Here is a 23946-nt window from a genome sequence, read left to right as displayed (position 1 = left end):
ACGATGCATTTTGAATGTTAAAGTGTGTTCTCAAATCTTTTAAACGGACTGTGATGTGTTATGCTTATCTAAACATAATACATTGTGTCATAATGCACCCGAGCATGAGATCTAGCACTGTTTTTGGTGGAAAAGACACATAATTGATCTTGAGTACAAGGACAAAAATGCAGAAATACATGGCAAAAAAAAAACACCCAATGAGAACAACAAAAGGACAGAGAAAGCATACATTAGAGCATAAGAGAGAGAGAGATTGACAGAGCAAAGGTGCAAGAGGCAGTGATGAACAAAAGAGGGGCAGGGCGTCCTCGACTGGTGACAGTGACGTGTGGCTGTAGTGGATGCTCACACCGTGTGCAGACATTGAGTGCGGGCGCAACAGCAGCCTGTCTGCTCTCCTCTACAGATGGCTTCATTTGTATGCTACAGGGACACATACGTATCACCGTCAACCACAGCACATATCCTAAAAGACTGTAATTAAACTGGAAACACACTGTTCTCTATTGTTCCCTTGCAGTCTTTAAGTTTAGCTGGCACTGGAGAATTCTGGTGCAGCTCTTTTTGGTTTGTTTCTGAGATTATTCTTCTTTGTTCTCAATTATACTTGTCAAAGGGTTCACTCTGCTAAAGGAAATGATTACTGCAGGACAGCAACTGATGCTGTATAAACAATTTTAACTCCTTAATGAACATTACAAATACAGTACTGTGGAGGTGCCAGGGTAATGGTATCAAATACTACTATGATGGTACTCTAAAATGGTACTCATTTACCATGACACTTGCACGCTATTCCAGGGGTGTCCTATCATGCTCCTGCAAGGCCATTAGCTCTTAGTTTCAACCCTAATTGATTTTTTAGACTACTTGTCACATACAAATATGAAACATTTTCCTATGGGGTTGTCACGATATCACAAACGTTGAAAAAAAAAAAGTCAATTGTCAATATTAATATATTGCAACACCCCTGTTCCCTGCCATATACTGTATTAAGCAAAACGTGGTGAGAGAGGATTCATAAAAGTTGGAGAAGTGAAATGACTGAAGTTGTAGTCATAGGACAGTGGTGGATGTAGTGCGTCCAGACATCACAAAGTAATTTATCCAAATGTAGTGCAGCAACAAAAAAAACTTCCAAGGATGTGTGCTGGAGCTAAACCCAGCAGGAAGGTGCCCTTCAGGAAGAGGATTGGACACTACACTACCCCTAAGGTATAGGGATACCAACTTACTGGTACTTTGCATAGATGATACGTAAAAGAAATGCTAACAGTCCTTCTAAAGTATCGGTAGCACTAACTATTGACAAAATCCAGTACCTGTACAGCTTCTGCCAGGCAAAACAGATGCAGGTATGTTATGCCTTGAAATGAATTGAAATGTACTCTACAGTTAACTCTACAGGACAACAATGGTACTTTTATAAGAAAGAGAGTTTGTTAGCCCCACCTGTCCGTTCAGAATCTGCTGGTTGTCATTCTCATCCAGTACCTTGTCTGGTACAGGAGGTGGTTTTTCGTCCTCGGGCTCTTCGTAATTCACAATGGTGGCTGAGTGCCTGGCCTCCATGTCAGCGCTGTAGCGGCTCTTCTTGCTAAGGTTGACAGAGGCATACTCCACACCATTGGGCAGCATGGTGTAATCTGGTGTAGCGGGGCTTGGGTGGCAGTTAAGAGGAGGTGCAGGTGATTCCTCTGGGCTTAGTGTACCGTTGGGGAGGCCAGTGTCCTTGAGTTCTTTCACCGTCTCGTACAGACAGTCCTCAACACTGACATCACGGGAGGCGCTGTCCTTCACCACCTCATACGTGCCTTCTCCTGAGGGAGCTTGAGCATCGATAGCTGCTTTGAGGGTATCGGTGTGTGGAATGCTGGGTAATTCACGGTCCTGGTGATACTTAGAGGACCTGATTTCTGACTGGCTGGACAGCATGTCTTCTGAAGGCTGGGGACTTGTGTCTATTGTGTCTGTTAGTACTGAGGATAAAGGTAAGTGGAAAGAGTGTGACTATCTGCTATAGTCGGTTACAAACAGTGTCAGTAAAACGCTGCTGTAGAACTGTTACCTGTACCACTGGTAAGAGGCCCATTATGAGAGCTGCTGACCGCCAAGTCAGTACCATGGCTCTCTACTGACTGGCTGCATACTTCTTTTTCTGACACCTGCAGGGAAATAGAATAGAAAATGTTGCCTATGCACTATATATATAAGTTAAATACTATAAAATACTACCTTGGGGTCACAAAAACACACAGGGTTGTCATAGATTGAGGGGTCAAGATGAGATACGTGCTGGACTTCTGATTATTTCTTATAGTTACAGAGTAAATAATAAAACTGACTGTAAATGTCACTTGTGAGATTGTAACATGCATCGCTTGATTCTATGACACTAGAGGGGTGCAGGAATTAAAAAAAAAAAAAAAAAGGGTCATGGACCAAAAGAGGTTGAGAACCCCTGTTATGAAGAGACCGAAGACAAAGACACTTGGATTGAGCTCATTGTTTGCATCTTTAAACCATAGCAAAAACACTGTGCAGTGTTACTATGGGACAACCTAGTGGCAGGTCATTGAAATGTCTGTTGCCAGGGTGATGAAGTCCTTAGATACAGGAGGGTAAATCTGAGAGCCACTCTCAGATTGTCACAGCAAGACAAAGACCCCATTTAACCTGTCAGGCTGTGACAGACACCACCATTTAAACGAAACCCTCCTCAATATATTGACAGGCAAGATGTACATCATCGTGTAAAGGTTAGCCTTCAGATATCCATCAAAACTACAGAGGTTTACAGTGTTAACAGAGAGATAATGTCATGCATTTGCTTAATCATTTCATACTCACTTTATAATACAGAGGGTATCAACCTTGAGGTCTCAGCTCCATGTGTTGTCGCCGAATCACTTAACTTTCAAATTTCAAACTCAACTATTTATAAATAGGAAGCACCTCTTGAGTTTAAAATGTTATGTAAGAAATATTGGCTACAATGCAAAGCTACAAAGTTGTTTAAAACAGTTAAACCGTTAACAGTAAAACAGTTCAATAGTAAAACAATTTAAAAAAAACGTTTTTTCAAACTAAGAATTGCTCTGATTTAAATTCTAATAAATCAATTACTATTAGAACTATTAGAATTAGAAATATTGGCTACAATGCAAAGCTACAAAGTTGTTTAAAACAGTAAAACATTTAACATTAAAACAGTTCAATAGTAAAACAAATTTATTTTTCAAACTATGAATTGCTCCGATTTAAATTCTAATAAATTAATAACTATTCATTTCTCTCGGTTCATGTCAAATTAATTTTGATAAATAAGTCGCACCTGACTATAAGTCGCAGGACCAGCCAAACTATGAAAAAAAGTGCGACTTATAGTCCGGAAAATACAGTAATTTGACATGAACCGAGAGATATGAGCCAAGAGAAATGAACCAATATAAAACATTACCGTCTCCAGCCGCGAGAGGGCGCTCTATGCTGCTCAGTGCTCCTGTAGTCTACACTGAAGACATAGAGTGCCCTCTCGCGGCTGTAGATGGTAATGTTTTCTCTTGGTTCTTGGTTCTAAATAAATGCTACTTATAGTCCAGTGCGACTTATATATGTTTTTTTCCTCATCATGACGTATTTTTGGACTGATGCGACTTATACTCAGAGATGTGTAGTAACGAAGTAGAACTACTTCACTACTGTACTCAAGTACTAAAAGGCGGTATCTGTACTTTACTAGAGTATTATTTTTTTCTCCTACTTCCACTTTTACTTCAGTACATATTTTCGATGAGTTTAATACTTTTACTCCGATATTTTTTTTATGTGCTGCATCGTTACTCGTTACAATTATAAAAATGTTACGAATCATTCCATTACAAACAGAACTGTAGATGGCAGGTTTGATGAAGCTGGCACATCATTGAGCGAATCAAGCGATTAAGAAGACTGCGCGTGCTGACTGAACTGCTGTGAAGAGAGAGATGAACACCGAGCCGAGCCAGATAATGACTCGTTCACGAGTCAAGAACCGGTTGCATCGGTTTTCGGATCACCAGTAGTTCTTTCTGACAGTTCGATTCAATAAACCAGTTGAAGAAAACAGTTCACCGGTTCTTTTGCGCTCGACGTAATGGCGTCATTGGCGTTGACTGCAAGCCTTCGGTTTACCTGGGCTCATAACATTAGCACAGAATCAGTTCAGAATCAATCACCAAAAGAATCAGTTCAGTTCAGACGCTCTGTGTGTCGGTTTGCTTTCACGCTGAATCACACATGCGCAGTATCATCAGCTCCCCGGTTCTCGAATCGGACACGTCTGACAGAAACGGTTCTTGACCACTGATCTATAAGTTATATATATAGATCAGTGTTCTTGACTCGTGAACGAGTCAGTCTGTTGTTCGTTATCTGGCTCGGTGTTCCTCTTCAGTTCTCTCTTCACAGCAGTTCAGTCAGTGTACTGTTTGAGTAAATGAATTACTCCGGGATATTGGTTTGTTTTAATTCAGAGGGAGTGTCAGCCACATTAAAAAAGTTAACAGCTTAAGTCATTTGTGGATTAATGCGTATTGGAGACGTGAACCGTTTAAAATGATTCAGTTCGATTTGGTGAACTGTTTCAAAAAGATCCGGTTACATCGAATGATTCGTTCGCGAACCGCTTATCACAAACTGCTTTGTTTTGAACTGTCTTACAACAGACACGGAAGAGAAGACAATGCTGAATAAAGTCGTAGTTTTTGCTATTTTTGGACCAAAATGTATTTTCGATGCTTCAAAAAATTCTAACTGACCCTCTGATACCTTTGATGATGTTTTTCTTACCTTTCTGGACATGGACAGTATACCGTACACACAGTTTCAATGGAGGGACTGAGAGCTCTCGGACTAAATCTAAAACATCTTAAACTGTGTTCTGAAGATAAACGGAGGTCTTACGGGTTTGAAACAACATGAGGGTAAGTTATTAATGACATAATTTTGCAAATTGGGCGAACTAACCCTTTAATCTGTTTTTTTGTTTACAAAAAGTTACAGTCAAAGGAATTGTGATTGTCCTTTAGGTTAATCATTTGAAATAGTAAAAACAATATGTTCAAACTTTTGACTACTTTCTTTAATAACTACATAACACAATACTTGTACTTTTACTTTCAGTACTTGAGTAGTAAACTTTCAAATAGACTACTTGCAATACTTAAGTACAAAAAATGTTGAATACTTTAGTACTTCTACTTAAGTGTGGTGCTTAAAGAGCACTTCAACTTCTACTCAAGTCATTTTTTTGATAGAGCACTTGTACTTTTACTCAAGTCTGGGTCTCTAGTCCTTTATACATCTCTGCTTATACTCAGGTGCGACTTATAGTCCGAAAAATACGGTAATTTTGATAAATAAGTCGCACCTGACTATAAGTCGCAGGAACAGCCAAACTATGAAAAAAAGTGCGACTTATAGTCCGGAAAATACGGTATTTCAATAGCATTTTTCAATTTAAAATTTAGGGACAATAAGATTTCAATGTTTTTGTCATCAGTGCCCCATGATCCTTCAGAAATAATTTTAACATGCTGATTTGCTGCTCAGGTGACATTTGTTTTGTTATTATCAATGTTGAAAACACTGCTGTGTGTCACTGCTTAATACTTTTGTGGAGCCAGTTATACGTTTCTTTTTCTTTTGACTCTTGATTAATAGAAAGTTCAGCTGAACGGCATTTAATTTTAAATAAAATCTTTTGTAACAATGTAAAAGTCTTCAGTTAAATGCACTCTTGTTGTTGCATTCAAGTTTTATAGTGGTGTCCACCTCTTTTTCACCGCTACATCCCTGTGTCCAAATGATTTATTTAAGTTCTTGTACAGTCAATAACAATTAAACCTGACTGAGTTGTAAAATGTGTTGTTATTCTTACAAGCCATTTAACTACTCCTGAGGAATTCAAAATGAGTCGTAAACCTCAAAACGTTGAGAGCCCTTGATGTAACAGTTTCTGTCATACTGTATGCATAACCAATGGCATATTAACACCATTTACATTAAGGAAAATTTTGACATTTTTACAGCTGTTTAATGTTACAATGAACGATTCAAGCATAAAACAAACCCACAGACCCTGCCTATACAACTGTTTATGTGCAAATGCATGAATTTGTGTGTGTGTGTGTGTTTTAGCAGTCAGTTATGCCCCCAGTAGATCACACTAATCTCCTGACTGCTAAACATCTCCTGAACTCTGTCCTTGGCTGATCATTTCACAGAAAACACTCACTCAGATGCAACAAACCCAGAGAGAAAGGCATCTCATGCATGAAGTTTCTCATCTCCCTGTGGCCAAACAGAAATGTTAATCTGTCTGCTTCATGCTTCTCTCCCCCAAGTCCCGGGTCTCACAATGACATCCATTCTCTTCTCTGTTCTCCCATCTTTACCAGGCCCTCAAGCACAGCGGTCACACATTCTCGTGACTAAAACACTCTCAAGATGGTTCATGTCATCTTGGGACTCTCTGTGATTAAAAATGTCTTTTGAAATGAAAAATAAGGATTGGTTCAGAGGGACTCTGTAAGGCTCTGTTTGAGCCACAATGAGGCAGCACAGGCTTAAATCTCTTGGATGGAAAGCATCACTGAAGCACAATTCTTACCCCATTCATCAGGTTTTCATGGTCTCCCGGCGGCCCCACTTTTTTCTTCCTGTTGAGTCAGAGGGAGAGAATTACTGAGAATTTTGAATTAAGTATGACAATTGGCAACATTTAATATCATATTACAAGATGCAATCTAATATGTGTTCTAGACAGCAAAGGATTTAAAATCACATTTAATAAAGTACTGAATCTTCAAATCTGCTCCAAAAGAAACCACCATTGGGAGTTTTCTACCAGTTATATGGTTATATTTTTTATTAAGAGAATACTTACATAATTTCTAATTATTGTATAAAAAAAATTTAAATAAAAAGAAAAAAGGAAAATTACAGCTGATTTCTTTTGAAGAAATTCATCATGGCAAATAAATACCACAACATGTAGGCCTACTAAACGTTTGTGATAGACTGAATTTTGTAAATTTTTTGTAAATATTGTGTAAAATAAAGGTTCATTTAATTAAAAATTTTTGCACATCTCATTTACAGGTCCATGGGGTATTTTTTATATTTTCCATGGCAATTTGGGGAGAAACTGTGGAATGCTACAGAATGGATTTGTGGTAAAATGTGTTAAATAAAGATTAGAGCATAACAATAATATTAGTAGGGGAAAGCATAATATTTTAGAAAGCATAATTAAATGAATATGTAATTAACAAAATATGTAATAACAGAGATGAGGGATGTGTTGAATTTTGTTATTGATAGATTTCCAATTATTATACTGATAGCATATTTTCATATATTGGTATCAGGTATGATTAAGTCTGCTCTATATTTTAAAACAACATTATGTAATTTTCTTCTTCTTCCAAAAAAAAGGGAAAAAAAGGCATAAATTAAAAATATCAGATGTACCAAAGTATTTGTTTTACTGATACTCACCCCTGGCAGCTTGCACACAGCAACAGCAGGACAGAAAGCAGCAGGAAAGTCGTGAGTGCTGTGAGCGTGCCTACAAGTGCCAGCTCCCCTTTAGCCAGCACCGCTGCCCCCGCGACCTCTGACCCCAACATAGCACTCAGCGCAGGAGCCATTATACATCACTATGATGAGTCGCCTTCATCAACCAAATGCACCTCACTGCAGAGGCTGGACACAAAAATGGATAGAGCCATTAAAAAAAGAATTAGGGGAGGAGAGAAGAATAATAGTTTTTAATATGGAATGGTTCTCTTAAAGACCTTTGCACTTGAGCAAGCCAAGAAAAACTTTAAACCTCATTCGTTTTTGTTCTAGAGTCAGATTGAAATTCTGTATACTAATTAATCAGATGATCTCAGATCCAAATGACGTCATGGAACAAACTTGAAAGCATCCCTAACTGTGGTAGAGCTCTTTGTCCACAAGAGTTTTGCTGATTCATAGCCACAAGGGGGCAGGAGAGTACAGATGCAGAATCCTGACATGCTGGCGCAGTGAAACCAGCCTGAGGCTTCTTCAGAACAAATGGCTCTTGGACATTTCACTCAGTAACCCAAACATGTAGGCTAGTTTCATTTGACAGCAAGCCAGATTAAACAGAGTCCTGGACCAGGATGGTGTGTGATGGTGGGCCCCGCCTCCACAAGCTGAATAGACAGATAACAATCAAAGGGCTGGCATCCCAGTGGTGACTGAGGCCCGGGCAGCGCTTCTGATCTTTATGTTGGAATTATTCAGGCCTTTCACTTTTTCTCCTCAGTCCAAATATTATCATCCTACTCTTGAAATGCATGGTTAATACATAACAGAAGAAGAACTGTAGGTTTGTATGAGATGAAAAAGCCAATTGTGCAATGACAGAAACTATGCAAATGTGACTGAAGCGTAGGCATTAACATATTAAATGATTCTCAAACTTCATAACTAATGCCTGCTGAACAGTGCAGAATATCTCCTCAGCACTGGTTTCTGTAGTAGAGGTTTCATTTGAATACTGAGGGATAGATGATGAATAATCATATCAACAAAAATAAATAATAAAGATATCTGTACATACTATATAATAACATGAACATCATATTTTATAAAAAGTTATCTATAAAAGGGATTCACAAACTTTGATTCACTTTGACTTAAACATTTTTACCTTTACCTGAATTAAATACCTTTTGTTTTTAAATTGGCAAACTATAATTTATATATCCCTTATGATGGTGATGATGATAATAAGAATAATAAATGTTATTAATGATACTGTTTTATTAATTTTATTTTATTAATTTAAGAAACAATCATTGAAAGTGTAGCATTATCTGCATGCTATTATAGAAATCCAATTGTGGTCTAACCTTCCTTTACCAGCATCTAATGCTAAATTATTTCCTCCTTCCAAAGCATAATCTAAAACCTTGATAGGCCTGTGAGTCAAATATGATTTCTGAGCTTTCTGTATGTGTCGTAGTAAGATAAAAATATGGATATCATAATAAAACATTCCCTACAAATCTTTTTATATTAGATTCAACTGGAAAATACCTACCGCAAAAACCTCAAATATGTCAGTACACTTGGAGGGAAAAAGGTGTTAAAGCACATGCATATTATTAGAAATCAAGTCTTGTACATTTCACAGTATCAAAAATGACAAACGAGTCCTACCTGAACACTGGTTTGGCTCGGGTGATTGTTGCCTGCAGGGAAAAAGAGAGAGCGGGCGATTAGATCGAGGAAAGGATTAGTTAGATAAGCATCATATTATGGAAAAACCCACAGCAAGCCAAAGTAACTCTTCTAAGCGATGATAAATTCTGCATTCATGGTCTAATGAAGACTATGTGTCATAGGTTCAGTAGAACTGCACTTATGAGTCTCTCAGCATGAGCTCATGTCAAGCATCTGCTAAAATGCATGGGAGCACCAGCATCCATTTCTGTCTGAGGAACAAGCAGCAAGAACTGTATCTAGATCCTCACAAATGTGCTCCAGAGTTACTATAGCAACCCTGAAGATAGTTTGTGCAATGATTTGCTCTAATGATTGTTTTTCATGGAATTTCAGGAAGTATAAGATGCAGATGAAGAGAAGTAAAAGCCACAAAAAGCCAAGGGTTGCCATGCATTTGTTAAGGTGATAATTGGTGTTCAACAAGATTACTAGACTATTTTGAAAGTTCCCACCCTTAAGTCTCTACAACTTTCAACCAAGGGATTTTGGTACACATTTCATTGTCTATTTTCATCGTCTATCATCAATAAAATATCTAACCTTCTAAATATAATGAGAATACCCAAATCGAGCACTTCTTATATAACTGTAGTTTAAGAAATATGGGACCCAAAAGGAAGCGATTCCTTTGCAAGGAATGTCAGGATTGAATGTGTAATGCCATATAATATAAAGCACTGGAAAAGCCATTTGATGGGGGAATGTGTTTGGAAAGACTGTAGTTCTAGATCTAGATGAGCAACTGTGGTCCTTGGCAACACTTTGGGCAAGCCACTGGTCACTTCTTTGCCAGAGTCATCATGGATGAAGATCCAGATCACGTGTAAGAACTGAGCCCATAAATTCACAGCATCTGGCTGCCAAAGGACAGGAAAAAAAGTGTGGAAAAAAATACCATACCTATAGATATTTGCCTTAAAGTTACTTTATAGTTACAGAGAGCCATTCCGCAAAGACTTTCCTCCCCAGGGGTCACAGAGAGGGCGGGACTTTGTGGAAAAGCACAGCTGGGCTGCTGCTGAGAACGCATCCAGTAAAAGATTCTCATGCGAATGCCAGCGGCATCTCCTGAATAAATAATTGCACCGGAGCAGCAGTAATGCAATAAAGAATTTTGTGGATGCTCTGTTATTATAAGTTTTCCTGCTGACAGAAGCTTTGATAATACCTCATCTCCAGGAGCACGCTCTAAAAAAAGAACATTGTAATACAGCAGCATTTTGTAACCCCTTCTAGAAATCGTCGGCATTCTGTGTAGCATAAAATGCTGAAATATTTGGTTAGAATAATAAAGCTTTCATAGGTGTCAATCAAGAGGCCATTAGCGTATAAAACACAGACAGTTTCACAGCTTCTCTTTGGCCACGTTAGGGGCGAATGACACATTCAACATATGGCGCGTCCTGGCTCTTAGCTGGACACGAGGTTGCATGTCGTCTGTTGCTACACTGCACTCGCTGTGACAGGAAGCTCATGCACTAGATTTCAAGATCTCCATCTGAAATCATGTGATAGCTTTATGTAATAAACAGACCACTGTTTACTGAAAATTTTGCCATTTGCCCAAGTTCATGAGGAGTTCATGAGAGAATTAGCAATTTCATATTTATGAATGAACTGTTGAATGAACGAATCAAGTGATCCCTTTTAGAAATGCAGTCTGAATGATTCCTTCTCCATGAATCAATGATGTGGTGGCAGAAGACTTGAGTCAAACACTACCGTTTAAAAGTAAAAAAAATAAAATTAATTAATACTTTTATTCACCAGTGACATTAAATTCTTCAAAAGTGACAGCAAGGACATTCATACTGTTAGAAAGGATTTCTATTTAAAATGCTGTGCTTTTAAACCTGCTATTCATCAAATATGCAACACAAATGTTAAAAAAATGTTTCTTGCACAACAAATCAGCATTTTCTTAATGTTTTCTTAAACTGGTTACATAAAGCCAAAACTGATGACTGAGTAATGGCTGCTGAAAATTCTGAAAAATGAAATAAATAGGAATCAAATATTTGTTATTGTAATAATATTTCACAATATTACTGATTTTTGATATAAAAAATGAGGCCTTGGTGAACATGGGAGACTTCTTTCAAAAACATTTTGACCCCAAACCTTTGAACAGTACTATACACTGTTTTTATGATGCTTTTTTTTTTTTTTATCCTTTTTGATGCTTAAAAGCTCTAGTACCCCATTCATTATAACTGATTTTTTTTTTATTAAATACATGATTCAAAAAATAAAATATGTAAGCGAAATGATCACAGAGCATTAGATTTTGGCTAAACTAGAGATTTAAATCTGGACAGAAGTATTTTTAAATGCAACACTCCAGTTTACGTGCAACAACATTCTGCAAAAACTTCAATATGACAACAATCAGGACACAGTTTTCTGCCCAACCCCCTCCTCATCACCAGACTGAGGCCAATTCATAGTGAGAAAAGAAGAGAAAGCTGGCCTTCTTGAGTCTGGATGCTACAAGGCCATCAGCCTGTTCTGAAGAGAAAAACTGATCCTAACAGTTTCCATATATTCCTGTGAGATGAAGGTGCCCCCCATGATCAAATAATACCCTTTACAGATAGCTAATGAACTGTGTAGGGTTTCATTATGATAGGTCTTGGGGGCAGATGAACAGGAAGCAAATTCCCTGGGTCAAATTCACTTTTGATCAATTGACTTTGTGTCCCTATGGAAACCGCACTCATCCCAAGGGTTAACCAGCCAGCATGGAAATCAATCCCCTGATGGTTTGCACTTGCAGTGTTATTTACTAATGCCCCACTACTAACAATCAGTGCTAGGGTCAGACGTCTAGAATTGCTGCATCACCACAGACGGACTTTAAAAACACACATCAGAGGAAGTGAATATTTACTGAACACTTCTACAATCTACACACAGAGTGAGAGCGTCTGTTAGGATTGACATACATTTTGGAAATGTGACAGATGTTTCTGGCCATGAGTTATGAAACAACAGTCTCAGCTTCCTGTGCAGTGTGTTGGAGTGTGTATGCAACAGCTGTGCCTCTCCATTCTCCAACAGACAAGAGTCTCCAGAGACAGTCATTTCCTACTTCACGTACCACAGGCCTGCCTTGACCTCCCTCAAATCTACACTTAATAATGTATGTAATAGTATATGGTATGTACTAAAATGCTGGTTTGCTGGTCGTAGCTGGTATAAAATGGTCTAGTCTGAGCTGAAAAGTGACTGCAATCCTTCTAAAACTAGCTAGACCAGGTCCAGCTTGACCATGTTGGGAGACCATCAGACTAGTTTAGCACATGCAACAGGTCATTTGTGTACTCAGTGCATCTATTTTTACCCATTTACATTTCCTTGTAAAAAATTTATATAATGTTTTCAGTCACTTAATTTCATTGAAAATGAAATTCAATGAAAATTCACTATAGTATATTAAACACAAATAGTTTAGGTTTAGTTCTTTTTCTTTTTCAAAAATTTATTTTTTTAACCACTTAAGGAGGACTTAAATACACATCTTTATATGCAACTTTTTTCTTTCAATATTTTTCAAGTTTACTGCTGAATGTACTGACAACTATTTACGGTAAACTACGTAATTTCTATTGAAAGTTGTATTTTTATGTATTTAAATATATTTGTAATGACACATTTGTAATTATTAAGTTGAAATTTATTAGCTGCAAATTTAATATCCAATAACAGATTACAGTAAAAATTATAATCAGTTAGCTTACATGTCAACAAAACAAAACAAGTGTACTTCTTTAAAGCACGACAAACAATTATTAAAACATAATGATTTAATCATCATGAGGGCTTAGTGTACAATACATATGAGGAACAATGTAATAATCAACTGACCTTTCGCAAAGACCTGCCCTCTTAGTTACTGTTGCTACGTCCGACAAGCCATGGCACTCTTACAACACACATCATGTTCTCACACAATGAAAAATTAATCTACTCTCCTGTCTAGTTTGTTTGTTAGACAATATGGCAGTTTTTCCTGTTATGATCGTTCAGTGAATTTATCATAAGAGCCACAATATATACAGTACACAATGCCAAGTGTAAGCAGTAATACACAAGCTAGAGCAGGATTAAGTACAAACATCTTGTACACCTGAACACTGACTCATACACAACCCTGATTAATCATTTGCTAATATAAATCTATTTAAGGGATATTAATGCTAAACTGTATAACTATTAAGCCAGGCATGCCGTTTTATTTTGTAATAAGCAGCTAATGTTTCACTAGAAGATCTGAAGATTAATTAAGCACAAAAAAAAATTGCATTGAGCACAGATTTCGCCAGTTACCTCATTTGCTAATTCCTAGAGTGAACTGAACACTAAAGCTTGTGCAAATAAATGATCAGTTCATGGGCACAATTGAATCTTACTGAATTTCCCCTTCTTTTTATTCAGCATAAACAAAGAGACATCACATTTCATCGGGGTTGGAGATAAGAAATGGTCAGGTGCTGATCAAGCAGAGTCGGAAAATGATCACTGTGTCGCACACAGATGCAGAGATTTGGCTGCATTATTTTAAAATGCTACACACATTCATCGCTGACAGATGAACAGTGATGTGTTTCCACAGTTACAGGGAGCGTCCCAGATTATTCTTGAGCTTTATCTCATTCCTGAACACATTTAGACCAGAACTGAACCACTGAACTGTGTTGACAACAGGCAACTAAACAATGCCAGCACTCTGCACACATTACTGTAAATATGTGTGATGGGTTAGAGCCAAGTTACCATTTCCATTTCCTCACACATTTAGCAAAACTGTAAATGATGATGAAGTTATTATAAAATATGAATTTAATAAATTTATCTATATGTATGATATTTTGATATAATTGGTGGTAACATGTTAATTATCGTGAAGGATATTAAACGCATCCAAAGCAACTTACAGTATATGCAAGGAATACATCTGAACTATATATTTTCTGCCTAGGAATTGAACCCATCTACAGTTGAGCTTCAGAAACAGAAACATATTCTAATTCCAATAACTCTTATGTATATACTTTCTGTTAAATTTAAAAAGTAATAAAATCAATTAGATATTAAAAAAATAAAATGAATCAAAATACAAGTAAATCAAATTTAAAAATATTTTAATTTCAGACATATTATTTGAATTATTTTAACTTAATTTTAACTATGAACTTTATAATAGAAACATACAGAATTTTGCTGACTGAGAATTTCTATTAAAATAATAAAATAAAATATTTATAAATAAAATAATAAAAATACTATTAAAATAATTGTCAAAGCATAATTAATTAAATGAATTTAAATATTAAAATACAAGTAAATCAAATGAGAAAATATTACTTTAAAATATTTTCAGAAATATAATTTTAGTTATTTTCATTTTATTTAATTTGAATTAAATTTAAAACTATCATACGATATAACAGAAATTTGCATATGCCAATAAAACACACTAAACTGAAACTGAGAGAGTCTGAGAGAGTGTGAGGGGGTGGAAAAGGAGAAAAGTTTGTCTTAGTGAGACGATGTTTATTAGATTAACAGGTTGAACAAGCCTCTCAATGAGAGACCACATAACTTAGATTGATAGAGATACCGATAACATTGCTGTCTGACATCGAGCTCCAGTGAGAGGCATTGCTATGCAGATAAAGGGATTAGTTCACAGCATGAGAATAACTCCTGCCCTGCTCTCCATCTGCTCTGCAGGGAAGGTACAAGTGTAGCATCTTTGAAGGGATTAATCCCAATACAGATCATCAGTGCAGCACACCAGTGAGTATCCCATCATAGTCACATACTGTATTAAAACCTCTGAAGCGAGCACATGACCACACCCAATCACCAGTCCAGCTTCTACACATCTCAGCCTATCAGATGAGTTACTGCAGGGTAATGAGGTCTTAATGCAGCAAACAAGGAAAACACTGGACAACATGACATGGGAGTATCAGATTTCTTTATAAGCGCTCTTAAGTTCAAATTGATTTACTAAAAGCTGGCTGTAAATGCCTGGACTAAACTCAACCCAGCCCATTAACATGCACTGTTTAGCCTCATCTGAACTGATGACTTGTCTGATGTTGTGTAGAAAGTGAGATGTGAAACTGTCAAGTAGTGAGTTCCACCCTAACAAGTCCTTCAGTGACAGAAAACTCTACCAATGAATCTCAGGGTTAATGACTCTGCAAACATTATATTACTGTCATTATATCACAAAACTCCGGTTTTATATCCCTCCATCTCCTCCGTTGGACTCGAGACCGGTGGGTCGAGCAGGTGTCGCTCATCTCCAATCACTCCACCGGCCTCGCTCCTGTTCCCATGTCCCTCGGCCCCGCCCCACTCGTCACAAATACATTATATGATAAAGGGATAGTTCACTGTAAATGAACTAGAAAGAGAGAGAGAGAGAGAGAGATGAAACATTGTGAACATTTCTTATCACGATTATAGTGACCAAAATGATCAAGGTTATTAGTTATCACGTTAGTGTTAAAATGTGCTGGAAATCTTCAAAAAGTACTGACATATAAATCGTTTCACCAGGTTTTAGATTTAAAATCAACAAACTAAATAATAAAATCACTTTTTGTTTGCATGAAGACTATAAACAATAACATTACCAATGATGTCCAGATTTATTGAAGTTTATTTAATAAATAAAACCTAATAAAGATTTTTTTTTTTAAGGTTTCATAAAATGGTAACCCTCGCATTTCAGCCTTTTAATAAAGAAAAGGGTTAAGTCAAAACGGTAATAGATTTTCAGAAACAACATGTTGTCTTCACAATATTTAATAATGATATTATAGGTCTTTATGATTTAGGTCTTTATGATTTTCCTTTGCATCATATTAGCATCAAATGCTTTCTACCCTCCGCCCTTCCTTGTGGTTTCCTTGACATGCGAGCAGAGAGGACAGAGAGGGTGTCTGCAGGATTGGGCTGCACCTCTGTCTGATTTATTTGGTGGTGGGGGAGGGGGAGCTCCTCAGGACACCGTCACTCCTCCACCTGATTTATTTGATTTAGTGCACTTGGAGTGGGGGTGCTGGTTTAAACAAGTGTGTGTCTGTTGCGTGTTTGTGTATGTATGTGTGTAGATGGGAGGTTAGCACATAGCTCTGCTGACATTTACACTGACCTTTCCAGTACAACGCTTTTGTTAGGATGTCTTTTTCTCTCCGTCCCATCATATCCTCTGATCCACATTATGTATCATCAAGCAATATACTTTTCATCAGCATATAAAGATGGGACATTTGAAAGCTGTCTCTCTGAAGGGTCATGTTAATGACAGTGAAGGTTATAATGGGGAAAATGTACCAACAAGGCCTGGTTAGTATCATACTGCATATGCTATTTTAATAACATACTATTTTGAGTTGCATCAGATTTAAGAAATTGTCAATTTAATTTAGTGGGTCTCATTTTTAGGGCTGTCATTTTAACATTTACATAGTACAAATAATGCTAATGATTTAAAAGGAGAATTCACCCGAACATGAAAATTCTGTCATCATTTACTTGCTGAAAACAAGAGAAGATGATATTTTGATAAATGTCCCAGTAGTGTTCTGTTTGTCTATTCAATGAGAGTCAATGGGGTCCGATGCTGCTTTTGGGTGCCAATTATTATCATTCTTTAAAATATTTTGTGCGTCTCTTATTGGGCTCATAATTCTAATTTGAATAAAGCATCTGATTAAAAGCAGTATTTTATCACAGTGAATGAATCAAAACAGCTTTGAATCCGCAATACTGGGCGACTCAGCTGAGATGTCTGCTAACAGAATAGAAAAGAACCAATTAGAGCGGCTGTCTGCCCCTTCGGAGCTCAGTATGAGAATACATTAGCAAGCTGTGAAGCTGTATCTGCAGACACTTTTAGGTGCTCAGTTGGCAGTAGTCAATGCCACAGATTTGAAAGCAGTGGATTATCTAGCAGAAAGCATACTAACCGTCTCTGCCTCTCTTTAGTGCTACAGATTGTATATGCATGTTGATTCAGACTGGTATAACAATTAGCTATAAGAAGCCTGTTTGGAGGTCTTTAGATAAATTGGAAGTTGGCACAACTTAGTGTACTTGTTAAAATATGAAAATAATTCTGAAATATTAATAAAAGATTTTTTAAAAATAACAAAGACATTTGTTGTCTCTTTAAGGCATGTTTAATTCTATTTCCGTGTCATGAAAGTAATTAATAAATATGCATGCGATGTGTTATTGCATTCTCTTGGGAGCTTTTGTTGCTTTTACACATCATGTCAGAATTACACTTTTCAAACCTTTCATGTTATAATTACAAATTTGAAACTCTGAATTAATATAAAAGCTCTTTCTTCTCTCATTTGACCGCTGGGACTTCATTTAAAAACCACCAAAGTGGCATCAGCTTTAATAAATCAGCAGCCTCTATACTGTACATCATTTTATTACAGCCAGTGTTGACTAGTTTGTTTTTATATTTTTAGCAAGAAGGTATCAAGGTGAATTTATGTGTTGAAATGTTCAGCCATCATTGCCATAGAAACAAATCATTTCTGAGATCAAGGATGTGAACAGCTTTTAGTGGAATCTCAGAGTTGACATGAATGCAGCTTATAATTGCGGTGTTTGTAAGGCAGCATTGCATTGATATGCTAAATAATTCTTGTTTAGGGTTTATTCTGATTCCTAACCACAAATATTACACTTCTGATATTAATTCAACCTGAACCGCCTAACTTACAGTTTCCATTCAGACATTTTACACTAAACTTTTTGTACGGTAACACCTGTACACTACCCCGGCATTTTCAACCCTCGAAAACGGAGACTTTCGAAAACACTGCAGACCCTGTTTTAGTTTGAAAACTCTGGGGTTGTGTTTCAGTGTAAATGGACCGAAACCGAGACTTTTGAAAACAATGGCGTGGCTGCCCACATTGGCTCGGCGTGTCCTTGATGACTGTGTAAACCATAACTTCATGCTCCTTGTTGTACCTGTATACATATATATGGTTGTACCTGCATGAATGGTCATGACATGCATTTTCGGTTATGTAGTGTGGACCGAAAACGTTTCTGAAATGCATCGGAAACGCCAGTGTAGACGAGGTTTCATTTTCATTTTCAAATGAGGTTTTAAAACGAAAACGCACTAGTGTAAACAAGGCCTTAAGCTAAATAAAATTCTGAAATCTCCCTGTCACAGATGGAATATTTCAAATTCAAAATTTAACTGATAGCAATGACAATTGCAATTTTTATTTTATGTTGCAGCATTTAATTTACTTATAATATAATAGTTTTAAAGGAAAATAAATGTTTAAATAAAAGGATAATTCACACAATTTTATATATATGAGAAAAGCAAATGTAGTTTGTTTTTAGTAGGCTAATCAGGCTAGTGTTACTCTACTCCACACAGAAGCAACACGGCTCTTCACATCATTAGTGTTTGTACTTAAAGCTGGCTTGAAAGGTTTTGAAAAACCACCTTCCATTAGTGGCAATTACATATCAATTGACTGCCTTAACTTCCCCCTATCAGTGCATTAATTCCCTCGTTGCTAACAGCCCAGCAAGTAAAGCTCATCCACACACACATTTATACACACCATCGCCCTCGCTCTTCATTCTTCAGCACTGACATATTGCCCATCATGTTGGTCTGGCTTTCTGCCTGATCACTCTATCAGGATGTAATTTGAGCAGCTGTTCAAAGCCCAAGTCATTAGCATGAAATATGATGAAGCACCCGAATCCCAGAGCACTGTCCGGCAGCTCGCTTTTCATATTTCCCTCAATCCTTCAGGGTCATTAATTATTCTGTTCAAATGGTTCTATAATGGCTATCATATTTTTTTCCTCACATCCACTGCTAGGCCCTGACCTCAATCCTGTATGAACAATAACCTTCTGAATGACAGGCTGGGCTAAAGCTGGGCTGATAAAAAAAAAAAAAAAAATCAAGTAAATATTAAATTAGCAGACATGAGCCTGGTTAAAGGTGAAGGGTGTCATTTAAACTCCACTAATGTCACCAAACAGAAAAGAAAGAAAATAACTAATAATAATAATAATAATAATAATAATAATGATTATTTATTAACATATTGAAATAGTAAGCGCTTCAGTAAGCAACAGGTAACTGCGATCAGATGAGATGTTGTCAGGCCATATGTCAATAAAAACAAATGTTCCAGTCCGGGCTTGCAAATACTCTTCAAATGCATGCACTAATGCGGTCAGCTCATTAGTAGAGACTTTAAACCCTGAAGTGGGTCAGAAAAGGTAAAGAGTTTTGAGAAAATATGATGCGTGTCAGATCTGCATCATGTTCTGGAGTGGCAGCTCTTAAAGTAATAGCAGTCAAAAAACCTAATAATCTCTTTAACTTTAATCAATTTCTGTATGTTTCTTACTTGCTTACATTTATTAAAATGGGTTTATGTGAAGATTGTTTTAAGTTTACTTAAATTAGAAGTATTTTTTTAAGGTCTAATAAATGTTAAAATGGATAGCTCTTAATTATACTGTAATGTTGAATGGCTATAGTTAATCGATAAATATTAGAAAATAAAATTCATAGAGACATCAGTAATATTGGTATCAGTGATACTCGTCTTCATAAAAAGATGTAATTAAACAAACATTTCAAATATATGGTCTTTATGTTGTTTCTAAATTCATTATTTGATGATTGAGTGGGAAATTGTTGCAAAATAAAATTATATAGGTGAATTTAATTGCGTTTAATTAGGTGAATAATTTTAGAAAAATGTGTGATTAGTTGTCTTTAATCCATTGACAGCACTAAAATATAATATCATATCTCATATCATATATAATATTTTAAAAAATTGGGAAAATATGTTGTAGAAATTTAAGGGAACATTCGGTCCTTTTGGGTGAATTATCCCTTTACGAATACAGTAATAATTAGGAAGACATTGCAGTTTTTTCCTACACTTTCTGCAATGCTACAAAAGGAGTATTTTGCAATCCTCTGAGATCCAATGCAGTATTTCTACAGGGCTATACACCATTGCCTGGTGTTCACATTCTCAGGACTGTATTCTCAGAAAGCGCTCTCCAACATATCAGGCTGAGACTCCCGCTGGAGTTGACAAACAGGATGATGGATTGGTTCCTCTCTGAGCCTTCGCAGTAAACAGAGTATGTACAGCCCCTCATAATTAAAGAGAAAGCAAATCCAGTCCTAATGCCACACCACCAGGAGGTATTTCTCGGGACTCTTTCAAGGCTAGTGCCTAGGCCCTGGGACCCTCAAGGGCCTTAAATAAACCAGGCAGAGCACAAGGCCACAGGAAGCATAAATTCAGCAGTATAGAAATAACTAAAAATGCACAAGCATGAGCAATAACAGAAGAATACGGACAGGTATGCGGCCCTACAGAGACTCCTGACTCCACAAAGATGCCTCAGGTGATGAAATGAGGTTTATGACCTCAGATGTATGTCTGTGAGCTAAACGCAAATCTGTAGTGGATTAACACGTTGTTGCATCTGCTTGAACACCGAAACAAGCAATTGTACGAGAGATTAAAAAAAATATACAAGCCTGCTGCTTTCGCTTTCCTTAAAAGTTCTCACTACACATCAGTGGCACTCCAGCTTGTGGGACACTTGTACTTGACATTCTGCTTGGGACAATGAATTTGTAGGTCAATAAGAAATTAGCACAGCATCTCAGAGCAGGGATGAATGAGGTCTCAAACGGGTCAAACTCTGTCAGCAAAGGAAAGAAACAAGGGACTCTGGTATGAGCTGAAGTTAAAAAGAGAGAACTACAACTTCCTCTTTTCTTGTGTCGTTTTAAACTGTTTTTGTGGTTCGATTTAAAAGTTTCTGTTTCTCATATTGTCCCTTGTGATCATGAGCAAGAAAAAAATAGGAATATACTGTTTGGGTATATATTTAAAAAGAACAGATGTTAAAAGCTGATGATTAACTTTTTAAAGATTTGCATCTAGTGCAAACATTCAGCCACCATAAACGCCTGAGTTAACATCTAAAGTAATTTATTAACCATCTTTTCTTTAAGGATTAAATTTAACAATAAGTAACACCGCAAAGGTACACCCCTCTGCTTTATGAGCCCACAAATCAAGACCATGTGAGGGGTGTTTTTGACAGAAAATCATTATGCTGTCATAAAAAACCCTACACCTACCAACCAGCACTAAACGGGTGCCTTGATGTGGGCTCCTTTAAGATGAGAGCGAGTGTACAACAAGAAACAAGGAGAGAATAAGGGAAGGAGAAAGAGTGAAACTCCCTTCTGCTGAGCATGTCATCTTTAGACCTTCGGAAGTGTTCTTAGCTAGAAAACAGATATGAAACTGTCCATAACACAAACCACACCTTTACTCAGCTCAAAAGTGTCTGTGCCTCATTTTCGTATATATAGACACAAAGGAACATGCTATTTCTCTAAAGTCCTCCTTTCATTGCTTAGGAGATTAAAAATCCTTAGGATAAATAAAAACAGACACAAGTGAAGCAGTTGTTGACATACAGTAAGAGAGGAAATACATCTTCTGAAACCTGTCTACAAAAAAGAAAAACAAAACCTTGATCTAGTGTGTCAGTAAGATTTTTTTCTCTTACAAATAAATGCTGCTCAATTTGAACTTAGCAAAAAAAATCATTGCAATTTCCTCTAAAATGATACACAGCAAAACAGTTTTTAACATTGATAATAATATGAAATATTTTTGAGCATAAAATCAATATATCTGAATAATTACTGTAGGATACATGTGACACTGAAGACTGGAGTAATGATGCTGACAATTCAGCTTTACATCAAAGGAATAAATTACATTTTAAAATAATATTCAAACAGAAAACAGTTTTTAAATTGTAATAATTTTTCACAATATTACTATTTTACAGTATTTTTGATCAAATAAATGCAGCCTTAGTGAACTTTTCAAAACAGTATAGTGTAGGTAGTGTTGTCACGGTACCAAAATTTCAGTATTCGGTAACGATACCAGTGAAAATCCACGGTTCTCGGTACCAATTTCGGTACCAAAGCAAAACACAATAATATGCTAATTAAAAAAAAATACTTTTTATCACTAAAAATAAAACCAATGCCATTATTTATACTTATTTACAATTGTGTTTAAAGTTTTTCTACAAGTTATATAATTATGAAAAACAGTAAACAAGTTTCACCCAAATTTAATTTATGAAATTTAAACACATTTTATTTTTGGTAAATAAAGGGGATTTGCTATTAAAATTAAAACATGGAAGAAATATTGTGATTTATTTCTAAAAAAAATTCAACATTAGTAGCAGTATCACATACATTTTACTAAATAATAGTAATATTTCTAGCACAATGCCTTTATGTAAAAATTGACTTTTAGGCCTAATGAATGCATATTTGTCATTCTAACTGAACTTAAGACTGGTGGTGATGCTTAAGATATTTTTGGTCATTGAGGGTTTTCTGTAAAAAAATAGTAATAGATCATATTAATTATTATTAAAAGATAATACTACTACTAATTCTACTATCATACTAATGTAGTATATACAATGCACTATGAATTGATGAGCTGCTGGGTTCATGAATATTAATCACGTTGTCTGCGTTCGGTCAAACTGATTTGCTGAAATCAAAACAGGGATGTTACTAGATCAGCGCCAGCCAATGAAATTGCCATGTGTGCATTAGCTCCGCCCACTACCGGAGAAACCGGTATGTCTTCTGCTTGTTCGAAAATGAATATGAATAATTCTATATGAACTCCATTATTTTGACTGGAGAAGACAACAAAGAATAGTTTACATATAGCGTGTCGATTCAGCGTGGTAAGACTCTCGCTCTCTCTCTCTTTGCATGTGTGAGAAACAGGCTATCAGTAAAGCGATGGTGAGTCGTGCGCCTTCACAAAGAGTTTAAAGAGCATCAGGTGCGCTGTGCGTCCATTGAGATGAACTGCAAAGTTCAGATCGCTTGATGGAGAGAGAACTCTGAAGCTCAGATGCTAAAATTAATGCAAGCGTCATGCGCTTCAGTCTATGTAGTAAACAAATCCGCACGTCTATGCCATTCATTAATTCACACAGAGACGCGCAGAACACGGATTCATATTTCAAACAACTTTTGCGGCTTTACATTTACAGATACTGGTCCATATGGAGATTTGTTTCATTTTCATGACTGGATTTTGAGATTCCGTCCTCGTTTTCTGCTTCGCGGAAATCATAGCGCTGAACCGGGTTTGAACGGGACCTCGGTACTACCGGTACTTAAAGAAACCTGGTACCGTCACATTTACATTTTTTTAGTACCGACTTGGTACCGAAGTACCGGGTCTTTTGACAACACTAAGTGTAGGTGTATAAGAAACCATGCACGCAATAACTAGTTGACATTAAACCCAATAAAACAACTCAACAATTATGTCATGGAAAAGTTCATTTTTTTTTCAGTAATTCAACTCAAATTGTGAAACTTGTGTATTAAATAAATTCAGTGCACACAGACTGAAGTAGTACTTCTGGAAAGTATGTTAATTTACAATACTTGGTAGGGGCTACTTTTGCTTTAATTACTGCCTCAGTTTGGCG

At 36.6% G+C, this 23946-nt stretch overlaps 1 protein-coding gene across 1 annotated transcript in view; it reads right to left on the bottom strand.

Annotated features, from left to right (window-relative positions):
- Positions 1 to 23946, bottom strand: part of LOC132104360 (phosphoprotein associated with glycosphingolipid-enriched microdomains 1-like) — a 44993-nt gene that overhangs the window by 4307 nt on the left and 16740 nt on the right. The window contains exons 2-6 of the mRNA XM_059509784.1: positions 9247 to 9278; positions 7549 to 7755; positions 6659 to 6707; positions 2075 to 2171; positions 1459 to 1985 (exon numbers count right to left, since the gene is read on the bottom strand). Of these exons, the coding sequence (XP_059365767.1) occupies positions 1459 to 1985; positions 2075 to 2171; positions 6659 to 6707; positions 7549 to 7700 (825 nt within the window). The 5' untranslated portion in view covers positions 7701 to 7755; positions 9247 to 9278. The remainder of the gene's footprint in view (positions 1 to 1458; positions 1986 to 2074; positions 2172 to 6658; positions 6708 to 7548; positions 7756 to 9246; positions 9279 to 23946) is intronic.

This window comes from Carassius carassius, chromosome 25, assembly GCF_963082965.1.
Source record: "Carassius carassius chromosome 25, fCarCar2.1, whole genome shotgun sequence".
Classification (NCBI taxonomy): domain Eukaryota; kingdom Metazoa; phylum Chordata; class Actinopteri; order Cypriniformes; family Cyprinidae; genus Carassius; species Carassius carassius.
This window is presented reverse-complemented; position numbering and strand designations above follow the sequence as displayed.